At 47.5% G+C, this 14,563-nt stretch overlaps 1 protein-coding gene and 1 pseudogene across 5 annotated transcripts in view; one reads left to right on the top strand and one right to left on the bottom strand.

The window, feature by feature from the left end:
• The window catches only part of Armc9 (armadillo repeat containing 9), a 136,744-nt gene that overhangs the window by 26,493 nt on the left and 95,688 nt on the right, over positions 1-14,563 (bottom strand). For all 5 annotated transcript variants that reach the window (XM_028876222.2, XM_037210043.1, XM_028876225.2 and 2 more), the window contains exon 20: positions 9,277-9,381. In XM_028876222.2, the coding sequence (XP_028732055.1) occupies positions 9,277-9,381 (105 nt within the window). The remainder of the gene's footprint in view (positions 1-9,276; positions 9,382-14,563) is intronic.
• LOC114697872 lies at positions 11,810-12,307 on the top strand (annotated as a pseudogene).

Below are 14,563 nucleotides of genomic sequence, written 5' to 3'. Positions count from 1 at the left end.
CCTATCTGCTGGGCTTGCAGGACACGGAGGGACGACTTCTCAGTGGCCCTGCCTGGGCTGGACTCGCTCTTGAAGCTGGATTCCAAGGAAATGCTTGAGGAGCTTCAGAGATTGGCAAGGGGTGTGGCTGCACCTCCAGTCCAAGAACAACTCCATCTGGACTACAGACAGAGGGTCTGCCTGAAGAGAGGTTCTCCCAATGCAAAACGGGGAATTTAACCACAACAAAAAGAATGCAGCATATGACTGACAGTTTACTCAGTGGTAAAGGTTGGCCAGGCCAGGTGTGCTGCTGCATGCCTAGAATCCCAGGACTAGGGAGGCCCAAGGCTGGAGGATCTCAAGTGCTAGTCCAGCCCGGGCTATAAGGTAAGAGCCTGCCTCAAAAAACCCCAACAAAACCCAGAGCAATCACAACAAAAGCAGTCAACAAAGCTAAAAAGCTCCCTTGAGTTTTTTCTTCTTTCCCACCTTCTCTTTTTGCATTACAAGACATGAAATCCTGACGGAGTGCAAGCTAGCACGTGCCATACTCAACTCTCTTTTTTAGGGGTGGGTGGTGGGCAGGGTCTATGTAGTTTAGGCTCTCCTCACACTTGCAATGCTCCTGCCTCAGCCTCCTTAGTTCTGAGATTACAGGTGTGACATCATTCCTGGCCAGCATGAATTATTGTAATATGGTTATACTTCAGGACAGGCAAGCTTGCCAGGGGGTAAAGGCAGCTGTGACAAGATTAACAGCCTGAGTTTGATCCCATGACCTACATGGTGGAAGGAGAGAAATAATTCTCACAAGTTGTCCTCTGACTTCCACATGTGTGTTAACATGCATGTGCCCACAGAAATATCACCTCTCCCTCTGAATAAACAAATGTAATAAAAAGAAAATACATGGGGCTGGAGAGATGGCTCAGAGGTTAAGAGCACTGACTGTCCTGAGTTCAATTCCCAGCAACCACACGGAGGCTCACAACCATCTGTAATAAGATCTGGTGCCCTCTTCTGGCCTGCAGTCACATATGCTGTATATATAATAAATAAATAAATCTTAAAAAAAAAATAAAAATAAAAATGTAATTAAAAAAAAAAAAGAAAATACAGCTGGGTTGTGGCGGTGCACGCCTTTAATCCTAGCACTCAAGAGGCAAAGGCAGGAGGATCTCTCCAAATTTGAGGCCAGCCTGGTCTACAAAGCAAGTTCCATGACAGCCAGAGCTGTTATACAGAGAAACTCTGTCTTGAAAAAACCATTAAAAAAAACAAAAGAAAGTAAAGGAAAACAAGATCGATTGATCAATTGATTGATCCATCCACCCACCCACCCATCCATCCATCCATTGATCCATCTGTGCCAATTTGGAAGAAAATGGCCCTCATAGGCTCATAGGGAGTGGCACTATTAGGAGGTGTGGCCTTGTTGGAGGAAGTGTGTCACTGAGGGTGTGCTTTGAGGTCTCAGATGCTCAAGCCTGGCCAGTGTGTGTCAGTCTCTCTTCTGATGCCTGTGGATCAATCTGTAGGACTCTCAGCTCCTCTCCAGCACCATGTCTGCCTGCATGCTGCCATGCTTCCTGCCATGCTGATAATGGACTAAACCTTTGAACTGTAAGCCAGCCCTAATTAAATGTTTTCCTTTATTAGAGTTGCCATGATCATGGTGTCTCTTCACAGCAATAGAAACCCTAATCTATCTATCTATCTACCCACCTACCTACCTACCTATCTATTATCATCATCTTTTTACACATAAAAAATAACCTAGAAGCAGCAGACACTGTTAGCTGACTACTATTCACTCCCTCACCAACACAACAACTTATTTTGTTGACACAGTAATGTGTCTAGTCAAAAAGAATTCATCTTCTGTTGGGCATTGAAAAAATTTGTATGGAGTTTATTTTCTTTATGGCAAAAGCTAGCCATGTGAGCAAAGAAACTGCCCTTGCCTCAGTTGCTGTCAGTTACTATCCAAACTAGACCAACAGGACACAGTAAAGGCGACTGCTGAAGTTTGCAAGACAAGGTAGGACAGTCCTTTAAAATTCCCTGCTTCACAGCAAAGTCTGTCAGATATACTAGGCCTATATATAGGCCAGAGTTGGATACCCCAACATTACAAAGGAACTATGGGTGACTATCCAGTTAGCAAGATGTCCCTGTTGTTAGGTAACATTTCACTCTTCTGGGGTCTTTGATGGAGCTGAAGACTAAAGAATTAGAGTTATAGTTTTTCTTAGTTATGATAAAAGGTAAATTAGATACAAAACTTTGGACTCACAAAAATTAGATGACAAAACATTTTCTTTAATTTTTCCAAATACAAATGGGTTGGATATTGTTACTGTAATTCTTATTTAATAATTGTTTTTGTTATATAAAATTTTATTGTGTTAAGGTTAAAATCTTCCTTTTTAATTAGACAAAAGAAGGATTATGTTCATTGTTAATAAAATAAACTGACTGGCCAATAACAAGGAAAAAAAAGAATTCATCTTCTCAGATTCCCTTGTAGCTTGGGGTCACATGATCCTGTTTTGACGCATAAGAAATGGTAGACACCAGAGTGAATTTTAGGGAAAGCAACTGTTGAGGGTAGGTGTAGCTGGCTTGTGTGTCTGGCTCCTTCTTGACTTTACAGATTATGGCAGTAGCTGTCAGTCATCTCATGACCAAGAAACAACCAACTAATTGATGGCACTGAGACAGAGGTACAGGGCCAATGAGATCTAAGCAATTTTTCAGTTTGCCAAAGACACACTGAGCTGAGCTGAGGTTGTGTTTAATTTGAGCTCAGTAGGAAAACTATGATTTGCAGTCACCTGAGGTCAAACACTTAGCTCTCCTAGTATAGGGATTTACTATGCTGTCAGAGTACTTTCAAGTTTCAGCATACAAAGAAACATGGAATGCCTGTCTCACAGGTGGAGGGTGGTAGACTATCATTCTAAAACAGACCACTTTAGCATACAAGTTATTTTGAGCTAAAGACACTTAAAACAGAGCAGATGCAGGAATGGCCTCTGACTTCCCTGCCTTTCTTCATAGAAACAAGAGATAAAAACTTCATGTGAAAGCTGACTTTCCTATATTAGGAGAAAAGACATTCCTGGTTGGGATGTCATGGGCTAAGAGAATTCTGTTCTAACACACCTTGTAAAAATATTTCTTGTCATCTTTTATCTCTCAGTAGGAAACATTACAAATTCATCCTAATGCAGATTTTTAAAAAATCCCATTTTGTGAATGTAAAATAACAACTCTTCTGTAAAGAAAATCATTTATTGTGTGCCAAATATAAATGACCATGGTTCAAGAGCACGGATTCAAGTCATCCTGAAGGGGTGACATGAGCTTTTACAGTCACAGAGAATAAAGCCATGAATCAATGTGTTGAGAGAGAGAGAGAGAGAGAGAGAGAGAGAGAGAGAGAGAGAGAGAGAGAGAGAGAGAGGAATCTGTCAACAGGTAGGGAAGGCTAACAAAGTTGTGGCAGGGAGGACTTTTCTGTTGGCCTCAGACACTGTCTGTATCAAAGATGAGGTCTTTCCTACGGGATCCGATGTTGTCTTTTCTGCATTCTTGGCTTTAGGGTCCCTCCCTGGAGGCTAGAGATCTGGGCTTAGCCACGTGCTCCATGTTTCACTGAGTATCCAAGAGGATGTGAGCTGAGATACAGAGGTTGGTGGCAAGTGGCTGTTAACAGGAAGTTAAGGTCACTGGAGGTTTCAAAAGCCCACCCACGCCTACTTCCCTTCTCTCTCTGCCTCCTGTGTCTGGGTCAGTATGTGAGCTCTCAGCTACTGCTCCAGGACTGCGCCCGCTGTCGCCACATCCTCTGCCACAGTCGTCACGGACTAACCCTCTGAAAGTATAAGCAAGCCCCCAATTAGAAGCTTTCTTTTATAAGTACCTTTGGCCATGGTGTCTCTTTACAGCTACAGAACAGTAACTAAGACACAGGTATGTTTGCACAGAATTCTCTTGCTTAACCACACTGGATGTGACATTCTCTTATAAGCTTGGAAGAGTAACTCACTCTCCTTGTCAGCATTTGGCATGGCCTGGCTCCTTGGTGCAGAGGCGCTGTGTGCTCTGACACACAGCTCTTCGGGGCGGGGCGGGGGCGGGAGGCAGCATCGTGGCTCAGCAGAGCAGGTACCTGGAGACAGCTCCCTTCCAGGCCTGAGCATCTTGGCAAGCTGTCCCGGATGCACCTTGTCCTTTCCCATGCCCCAAGGTCCTGTGCTGTTTTTAAATCAGTAGTAGTTCCGGACATGCCAGGGATTTCAGGCAGGTCTCAGACAAGCTCCGTTCTTCAGGGAATTCTATTCTCTGCAGCTCATACTGGACCTCTTCAAAGGGGCAGTTCCATCTGTTCACTGTCTTCTTTTGTAAACTCCAGGAAGGCAACTGCTGCCATTTTATCACCACTCTGCCAGGGCTGTGAATCTAGTTTTCTGACGAAATGTTTCAAAAGCAAACATCTTCAGACTCAGCCTGAGATCTCTGCTGGGTCCTGCCGAAAGCCCCAAGTCATGACTTCCAGAGAAACGCCTGTGACCCATGGTCGGTGTTATGGGTGCAATGTGAGATGGCCCCACAGGTTCATGGTCCCCGGCTGGCCAGGGCAGGCCCTGAAGGACAGTTTGGTTCTGCTTCTAGTCTAGCCCTTCACTTCCTGATGGCAACAGCATGAACAAGCCATGCCACAAGGTCCTGGTGCCACAGACCAAGCTACGGCAGCCACCAGAACCCATGCCAAGCTGGACTGTGTCCCCTCAACTGTGAGCCAAAAGGAACCTTTGCTCCTGCAGCTGCTTCTGTCAGCTACTCGGTCACAGTAAATCACCAATGCAGTTTAATCCCCCTCACTTGGCACATGCAGCTATGAGCTGTGACATTAAGTCCTTTATGCACCATGAGGGTAAAGTGCAAGACAAGACCTCTGCTTTTAAAATTCCTTGCCCAGAATGCGCAGACTGCAGGCGGGCAGTTTTGGGTCACGGGTCTGGGTGCAGAGGAGCAGCTTAGGGTGATTTCATGAAGGACGGCAGCACCAGGAGTGCACAAGTGGCCTCAGGGGCCACAGCTCCGCCCCAGACTGAGCTGTGTGTGATCTCAATAAGGATGTTTCTGTGATGAGCTCCTGAGGTGGCCTGGGTAGGGCTCAAAAGAGGTCTCCAAAAAATTCAAGCATGCTCTGACTCTGGAACCTGTGAACATGACTTTATTTGCAAAAGAATCTTTGCAGATACAATTAAGGATTTTTGAAATCAAGAAGGCCCCTGAGGATGGAGGCAGAGATCAGAGTGGTGTGGCCACAAGCCAAGGATCATCTGGGGCCACCATGAGCTGGAAGAATCAAGGAAGGTGTCTCCTTCAGAGCTTTGGGGACAGCCCAGCCCTGCCTGCACCTGGAGTTTGGACCTCTGCCTCCGAAACCATGACAGAATACATGCCTGTTTTAAGGCAGCCAGTGTGTGGTCTTTTGTTCCTGTAGCCATGGGAAGTGGATGCCCTTGGCCTTCACCTCTATATAAGCAATTCTTTCTGTCCTCATTCTGACAGCTCATTGCTCCACACAGTGGTAACGGACACCACCGAGATAAGCAAGAGTGTGTGGACCTTTTCTGTGGGCTCCAAAACTATTCCCTCCATAGTAAAACGGATATACTTGCATTAAGGAGGTTCTCAGTATGGGTTATGGTGAAATGATACCGTTTCCAAGTGCCCATCATCTGTGGTTACTAATTGAAAGCACCCCACCAGTATGTTCAACCAAACTGGCAGTCCCAGCATGCTCTGCCTCAGGTTTTGTTGCTAAAAACTGTCATTATAGCTACATAAGACCTCACCCACACAGTATACTATGTAGTGGGGCCAAAAACGTTAACTGGAGGTTGTATTTAGGTTTATGTCTGATAAAATCACAATTAATCCCTATGCTGGAATTTGAGTACTGTAGAGTTAGAGGCACAGACACGGATGTTCTTGTCCTGCCCTGCAGAGAAGCCCCGCCCACTGGCCTCTCCTGGTCACCTGCTTCTGAAGTAGAGGGTCCTGCAGACGCTCTGGAGAATCATGTCTTGTCATGCAGTCAAGCCTCTCAGAAGCCAACACGCTCCCCAAGGGAGACAAACGTCTAGCCATAGTTCAGGAGTGTCACCAGCAAATTGGAGGCCCTGGCTGGTCTCCTCCTGGCCGCCGGAAGCATCACTGCATTGACCACGCGGGAACCGAGCCTCCATAGACAGCCGGGCTCCTCTGCTCCATGATACATTCTGAGGACAAGAGTGGGTTCTGTCCAGCAGACCTTTTCCTAACTGGGGGGCAGCAGCTAGCCTTCCTCCAGTCTCTTCAATTACTTACTTCTTTCTCTCCATTCTTGACCCCAAGTCCATTTACACAAAGTAGCCACAGTGTGACTCTAAGTTGATACGTTTTATTTACTTATTTATGTTCACATGTAATTGAGGATGACTTTGAACTTGAGATCTTGCCTCCCCCCCCTCCGTGCTGGGATTCCAAGTATGTGGTGTTTAGAATGGAACCCTAGGCTTCATGCATGCTAGGGAGGCACTCTGTCAAATGAGTGCATCCCCAGACCCTGCTAAAATAGAAATCAACGGAGTCCTTCTCTCCCCTCACCCCATAGTTTCCAGTGCCTGTGCAGCTTATGACCCACAGAGTTCCATGCGGTGGCCCTGGCTGTCCCTCAAACTCAGATTCTACTGTATACACTGCCATCTAATCCAGACTCCTTGGGAGGGTCCTCACATGATAGGAGGACATGAGGAGAGGTCATCAGGGAGAGCAGCTCCTGATGAGGGCATGAGGGCCTAGCTGGGGTGGTAGTAGGCATGGACAGGTACTTTCTGTTTCCACTTGCTCATGTCAAGGATCAGGTCACATGACCATGCCACATTCCTCTTCCTGGGCCTCTGGCTTTGCCTGTTCCTTGTTGAGAGGCTGGCTCTAGTCTTCCTCTCTAGCTCACCTACTTACTTACTACTACTACCTCTAGCTACCTACTTACTTAGGGCCTCCAAGTTGCTGGTGATTTTAGGATCCACGTAACTGGCTCTGCCAACCTTTTGTTTCAAAGAACCAACAACTTGTCTGAAAAATAATGGTGTGCTCAGCCAGCCAGCCCAGGGCTTCAGTCTAGTTTGGTTCATATCCCTGGAAATTGCTCCTCCCTTCCAAAAGCTTGCATGTCAGCATTGTATCGGCCTATGCATCTGCTCTCTGACACCCTGAGACATCAGTTTTGGAGCTGGCAGTTCAGTCTAGGGCCTCAGGCATGCTAAGCGCATTCTCTACACCTCCAGCCTTCTTCCTTCCTATTTTTCTGGCTGGTTATTAGCCAGTGGCTCCTGGAGTTGGCTGAGCATCAATGCTACCAAGGATCTCTCAGAGGGCAATTTCTGGCCCTATGGCAGATGATGACACCACTGGCCACTCTTCTGTCTCCGAGACACTGCATTCTTCAGGTTCTCTGCAGTCCCCTCTGGCTTTTTGACTTGTGTCCTTAGGGCCTGTCTTAGTTAGGGTTTCTATTGCTGTGAGGAGACACCATGACCACGACAACTCTTACAAAGAAAACATTTAATTGAGGGGGCTCACTTACAGTTCAGAGGGTCAGTCCATCATGGCAGGGAGCATGGTGGCATGCAGGCAGACATGGTGCTGAAGCTGAGAGTCCTATATCTTGACTCAGAGGCAACAGGAAGTCCACTGACAGTCACACTGAGTGAAGTTTGAGAAAAAGACCTCAAAGCTCACCCCTGCAGTGACACACTTCCAACAGAATGTGTGGTCCAGATTAAAGGTGTGCTCTCCAGCCTCAAGGTCTGGATTAAAGGTGTGTGTCATCCAGCCTCCTCCAATAAGACCATAGTTCCTCCAACAAGGCCACACCTCTTAATAGTGCCACTCCCTATGAGTTTATGGGGGCCAAATACATTTGAACTATCACAGAGTCTCTCTTCCTTCTCCCATGCCTGACATGCAGGAGAACCCTGGCTGTCTGCCTACTCTTACCCTGCCTGCTGATCTTCAGCCACTACTTCTGTGTTGAAAGATACAAACTGATTTAACACATGTGTCCAGAAACCAGTTACGGTTTCTATTGCTGTGAAGAGACACCATGACCACAGCAACTCTTATAAAGGAAAACATTTAATTGGGGTGGCTTGCTTATAGTTTCAGAGGTTCAGTCCATTATCATCATGATGGGGAGCGTGGCAGCATGCAGGCAGACATGGTGCTGGAAAAGTAGCTGAGAGTCCTACATCTTGCAGGCAACAGGAAGTTGATTGAGACACTTGGTGGTATCCTGAGCATAGGAAACCTCAAAGCCCACCCCCACAGTGACACACTTCCTCCAACAAGGCCATAGCCACTTTAACAAAGCCACATCTCCTAACAGTGCCACCACTCCCTATGAGCTTATGGGGGCCACTTACATTCAAACTGCCATAACATGGAAATGGAAAGATTCAGCTGGTGACGACTGGGACCGTGGGTGACACTGCAGACATCATAAAGATGCCTGGCAGCCCTTTTATTTCTATTTCTCCCCAACTCCACTTCCATACACCAGCAGGTCTAGCTTTGACCGGTCTCCAAGGCTGTCAGGGCCCTGAGAGCAACTGGCTAACACAGAACTTTTCGTAGCCCCAGCCCTACTGAACCCTGCTGGGGAACATGATTTCAAGGGGTGTGACTTGTTTATGTTGCATTTGTTTAACTCTGTGAAGCTGTGATACTTTGCCTGTCTAAAACACCTGATGGTCTAATAAAGAACTGAATGGCCAATAGCAAGGCAGAGAAAGGACAGGCAGGGCTGGCAGGCAGAGAGAAGAAACAGAAGGAGAAATCTGGGAGAAGAATCAAGGAGCAAGAGAAGGAGAGGAGGATGCTAGGGGCCAGCCACCCAGTCAGCCATGGAGAAAGAGTTGAAGTAAGATACACAGAAATAAGAAAAGGTAAAAGCCCAGAGGCAAAAGACAGATGGGCCAGTTTAAGTAAGAAAGCGGCAAGAAACAGGCCAAGCTAAGGCCAGATGTTTATAATTAAGAATAAGCTTCCATGTGTGATTTACTTGGGAGCTGGGTGGTGGGCCTCCAAAAGGACAAAAACAACCAACAACACTTTAGTACTCCAATGTGGGCCTACAGAAAGCTGAACTACAGAACCTGTTACTGAAGGCATTAAATCATGCCTATCCTTCTGCCCATCCTGTTCCAGGGCACTTCTGGCATGTGTACTTACTCCCAAGTACTCCGTGGTTAGAAGCTTCTCTCCTGAGAGTTCTCCAAGCTGGGGCTGGATCAGTTCATCTTTGTCCAGGTCAGCTTCCATGATGTCATGATCCTCCTGTTTCAAGGGGGACAGGGTGAGAGTTTGGGATACCCACTCAGCCACACTCCCCCCAGAGTGTGCAGACAGCTGCTGGGAAATGAGGTCCCAGAAGCTCTCGGTCCCCTGCTCACAATCCCTCCATAAAGATGAAAGGGCAGAGCTGACAAGCCCGAGGAAGCTGGTACTCCATAGCTGTGGACATGAAGAGGTCTGGGCCCCTTGGCAGCCCTCACAACAGAACCATCTCTATCTCGGAGGTCAAGGGATCAAGTCAAAGGCCAAGCAGTCGGCTCATCGACAACTGGGAAACACTTCCGCATACACAGGCCTTATGAGCTGTGGGGTGGTACATGACAAGCTTGTTCTCTAGTGTCTGCAGGTCATAAGAAGACTCAGCACTTTGGTCTCAGTTACTGAGTAAGAAAATGGGCCTGGAGAGATGGCTTATCTCAATGGTTGAGTGCTCTGTAACTATGGGGAGCTGTGTTCAGATCTCAGTACCTACATGATAAGCTGCATATGCCTGTAACTCAGTGTGGCAGGAGGGAAGACAGCAGAGACCTGAGGGGATCACTGGGGCTTGCTGGCTACTAGCCTAGACCAAAAAGGAGAGCTCCAGGTTTAAGGAGAGACTCTGCCTCAAAGGAATGAAGATAGAGTGATAAAGGGCACCCATTGCCATCCTCTGGCCTCTGTACATGGACATATATATTCACATCACACATGTGTTCCAATACCACACACACACACACGGGCACATTAACGTTTAGAAAACGTTGCAGTAAAATGCACGCACACCACTGTGGCTCTGAGGTCTATCACCTTCACGCGTCAACCAGTGGCAAGTCCAAGAGGAGGTGCCGCTGGAGTGCAGGAAGATGAAAGGCCGACAGGACGGGCCAAACCAGGCACCTAAAAACTGTCTATGGTTGATCTATCAGTGAGTCTACCAGTGACTCAGGCTTGGATGTGGTGAAGGTACTCCTAACCCAAGGGAGCAGCCAGTGCGGCATCCAGCTGACAACGAGAATTTCAGTTAGACTCACAACAGCCAACAGAGCAACCGAGCAACCAAGAAGGTGGTTGTCTTCTGGGAAAGATGGTGGGCACACCTCCCTTCTCCTGCTGTCAAGGACGACTGACCCTGACACTACACAGAAAACAAACCCACAAGACCCTGGAGATGGAGAGAAAGCTCTGGAGTGGCAGGGGCCTTACACCTGTCAGACGTGGTGCCCAAGAAGCCAGCAACCAGAATGTCATCAGGAAAGACAAGGTCCTCTGAAGCCTGCTCTCTCTAGCCAAGGGACAAGAGAGGCGGCACTAAGAGGTCAGACATGTTCTAGAAAATAACTACCTCAGAAAACACTGTGACCAGTGTCCAACCATGCCAGCAAGAGCCTCTAATTCTCGGGCTTCTGCCCTCCAAGGCTGATGAAGCATCTCCATCTCTACATGGTGTACTGGAGAAAGCCAAGCAGGGGGCATTTCATCTGTGTTGGGCAGTGCAGAGGTCCCCACCGCTCAGTGAGTAGATACCAGACAGAACAAAGGCTGCCACTCCCAAGTGACAGTGAACTGGTGTCTCCCTGCTGGCATCGTATTGAAGCCAGTGGCGAGTAATAATGAGGCAATCCTGTCCTCCAGCAAGCGATATTAGTGGAAGCCTAGGAGGGACTCTGAGCCATCTGCCTACAGCCGCAGAAATAATGGGGGTTACCCATCTGGAACCCAGTGAGGCCAAAAGCCTGGACACCTTTGGTGTTGAGTCTGTCCTCAAGGGGTACTGAGGTGACCTGCGTCAGTGTCTGACCCCTGTAACCAGCAGGGGGAGGGTGAAGGGGCAGGGCCTTGCGACCAGGCTACCTCAGAGGTACGACATAAGCCCCACAGAGGCGTTCTGTGTCAGCCTGGCCCGCCACTCCAGCAGGGCTTGTTTGTTTGGCCGAACTATCAGGTAGGAGAAAGGGGATGGTGTGGCTCGCCCTGGCCAGACCGAGTTTCTGGCAAGTTCTGTTCAATTGCAACTGTGAGTCTTGGACTTCCCAGTCAAGTTGTTTGGTTGTTTGTGTCTTATGATGACTTTAAAATAAATGCCCTGCTTTCTGATCCGCCATATGTGGTGGAACCACCGCCAAGATGTAGATTTTCTTTCTTTCTTTTCTTTCTCTTCTTCTCCTCCTTCTTCTTCTTCTTCTTCTTCTTCTTTTCTTCTTCTTCTTCTTCTTCTTCTTTTTTTTTTCTTTCTTTCTTTTCTTCTTTCTCCTTTCTTCTCCTTCTTTTTTGTTGTTGTTTTTTGAGACAGGGTTTCTCTGTGTAGTTTTGGTGCCTGTCCTGGATCTCACTCTGTAGCCCAGGCTGGCCTCAAACTCACAGAGATCTACCTGCTCTGCCTGAGTGCTGGGATTAAAGGCATGCGCCACCACTGCCACCTCCCAGCAAGATGCAGATTTTCGCGAAGACCCTTACAGGGAAAACCATCACGCTCAAGGTTGAAGCCTCGGACACTATAGAAAATGTAAAGGCCAAGATCCAGGATAAGGAAGGAATTCCTCCAGATCTTTGCTGGTGAGCAGCTGGAAGATGCCCGCACTGTGTCTGACGATAACATTCAAGAGGAGTCCCCCCTTCATCTTGTGCTGAGACTTTGTGGTTGTGCCAAGAAAAGGAAGAACTCTTACACCACTCCCAAGAGGAAGAAGGAGAAGAAGAAGGAGCACAAGAGAAAAAGGCTAAGCTGGCTGTGCGGAAGGAAGCCCTGTGAGACGGACGGGAGGGCAGAACTAGCCGCCTTCGTCCAGAGCGTCCTTCTGATGAGTGTGGTGCTGGGGTTTCCATGGCTGGCCACTTTGACAGACACTCCTGTGGCAGTTGTCTGACCTGCTGCTTCACCAAACCAGAAGGCAAGGAGTTGTGTACGGATAAATAAAAAGACAGGGAAAAATAAAATAAATGCCCAGCAGGAAGGTAGGTGGTTCCTTTATCACCAGACATCATCAAGGCCAGCCTGGCCACACAGTGAGCTCCAGGCCATTCAGGGCTACACAGTGAGACCCTGTCTCACACAACAAAACACAAACAGAGAGAAACAAAATTCAGCCAAGATTTAATGCTTAGCTGGGTGTAGGGCACATGTAAGTGCCAGCAAATGAGAAGGCAGATGAAGCCCCATAGGCTAAGACAATTTTGAAAAAGTAGGACAGGAGAGGAGGACTCTGATTTCCAGAGGTACCACACAGCCAGAGTATTCCATATTGCGTGTTGCTGGCAGACGGGCAGACAGACTCACTAAAAACAGAGGAGGACTCAGAAATAGACTACACAAACGTTCCCAACAGACTTTTTGGGTTTCTTTCTTTCTTTTTTTGTCTGGAACCTTCCCATGTTGCCCTGCACAGTCTTGAACTCTCGGACTCATGTGATCCTTCTAAACAGCTAAGACTGCAAGTCCACTCCACTGTACCTGGCCAGCTTCCAACTGATTTTTGACAAAAGAACACTGTAAGAGATACAGTAAACACTCACTACACTGCCTGGGAAAAAGAAAGAAAAGGAAAATGTCTTTATGTATTCAGGACAAATGCAAATTTCCCCATGAGTATTACTCTTTTTTTGAGATGGTTTCTTTGTGTAACAGTTCTGACTGGCCTGGAACTCACAGAGATGTACTGGCCTCTGTCTCACCAGTACTGGGATTAAAAGCATGTACCACTACCATCTGGCTCCCCATTAGTATTTTTGATCTTTGACTGGCTGAAACTTCAGGTACAGAATCTGTGACACCAAGGGCTGTCTGAAGACATTACCAGGCTGTGTGTGAACAGGAGTGTGGACACCAAGGGCTGTCTGAAGACATCACCAGGCTGTGTGTGAACAGGAGTGTGGACACCAAGGGCTGTCTGAAGACATCACCAGGCTGTGTGTGAACAGGAGTGTGGACTGCCTGGGTCTCTTAAGAACCCAGGGTTCCTGGTATCTGGCTGTGACCACTCCACAGGGTACAGTGAGTGAAGGGAGGACGGGCCAGGACTGTAGTCTGGAATCCACAGGTTCATTCTTTTCTCTTTCCTGTTTTTATCTAATAACAGGTCGAGAATCCATGTTTGTCCAACCCAGAAAGCAGGCTCTCGTCACTGCTGTGAGCTTGGTCTAGGCCCAGATCCAGTCTTCACAGTGAGGAAAGCCACAAGCACCACCAAAGGACCTGCCATCCTGAAATTTCACTCAGAGTAATGCTATCTACAAACCCCTAGCCCAGGGTTACCTCTGGGAGGGGTAAGATTTATGGTGCTTGGCTTGGAGTTGAGTTTACAAAAATAGCAACACCTTAGGGATCAAATAGCATGTGTACATTATGTGATTATTTCAGGAAAGTGACTGCTCCTTGGGAACCACGGCAGCGGGCTCTGCGGTCTAGTGAGTGGCAGGCATGTGGGCCAGGTAGTATTTCACCTCCTCTCTAGGGAGCAAGCCTTGGAGGCCTCGGCTGGAAATGGGCATGTGAATCACAGTTTCATGAGGTATTGGTGATACACCACTTCCCTGCCAAGAGGGAAAGTGAAACACTAAGAAACAACCAAAGTCCACATTCCACCTCAAAGACAAGAAACTCAATGGCTGACCTCAGCCAATACCTGCAGAAGTATTGCTTTCTCCTGACAACAAGAACATATGTAAGACCCATTCACTTGCAGATCAACCTATAGGTACCCAAACCTGCCAACAGCACTCCTCAAGTGCAGTGACTGCAAAGCAAGCTGGTAAGAGAGTCACTTAAATATTCAGCCAATTTTGGTTTTTAAAAGTAACAAGTTAAAAGCTTTTTTTAAAAATTGAAAGTACTAGCTGGGGGTTGTGGGTTGTGGGGGTGGGGTGGCCCATGTCTTTAATCCCAGCACTCAGGAAGCAGAGCCAGGAAGATCTCTGTGAGTTCGAGGCCAGCCTGGGCTACAGAGCAAGATCCAGGACAGGCACCAAAATTACCTGTCTCGAAAAACAAAAAAAACAAAAAACATTAAAGCTGTCTCAAAAAACAAAAAATATTAAACACACACACACACACACACACACACACACACACACGCACACGTGTGTGCGCGTATTCATGCATATGCATGTGTGTGTGAATGTGGGTACCTGTGGAGCCTTCTTGAGGTGGAATTAGATGTGGTTGTGAACCGCCTTGCCCAGTGTGAGA

This window comes from Peromyscus leucopus, chromosome 13 (assembly GCF_004664715.2).
Source record: "Peromyscus leucopus breed LL Stock chromosome 13, UCI_PerLeu_2.1, whole genome shotgun sequence".
NCBI lineage: Eukaryota > Metazoa > Chordata > Mammalia > Rodentia > Cricetidae > Peromyscus > Peromyscus leucopus.
Note: the sequence above shows the minus strand (reverse complement) of the source record. Positions and strands in the feature narration are given on the sequence as shown.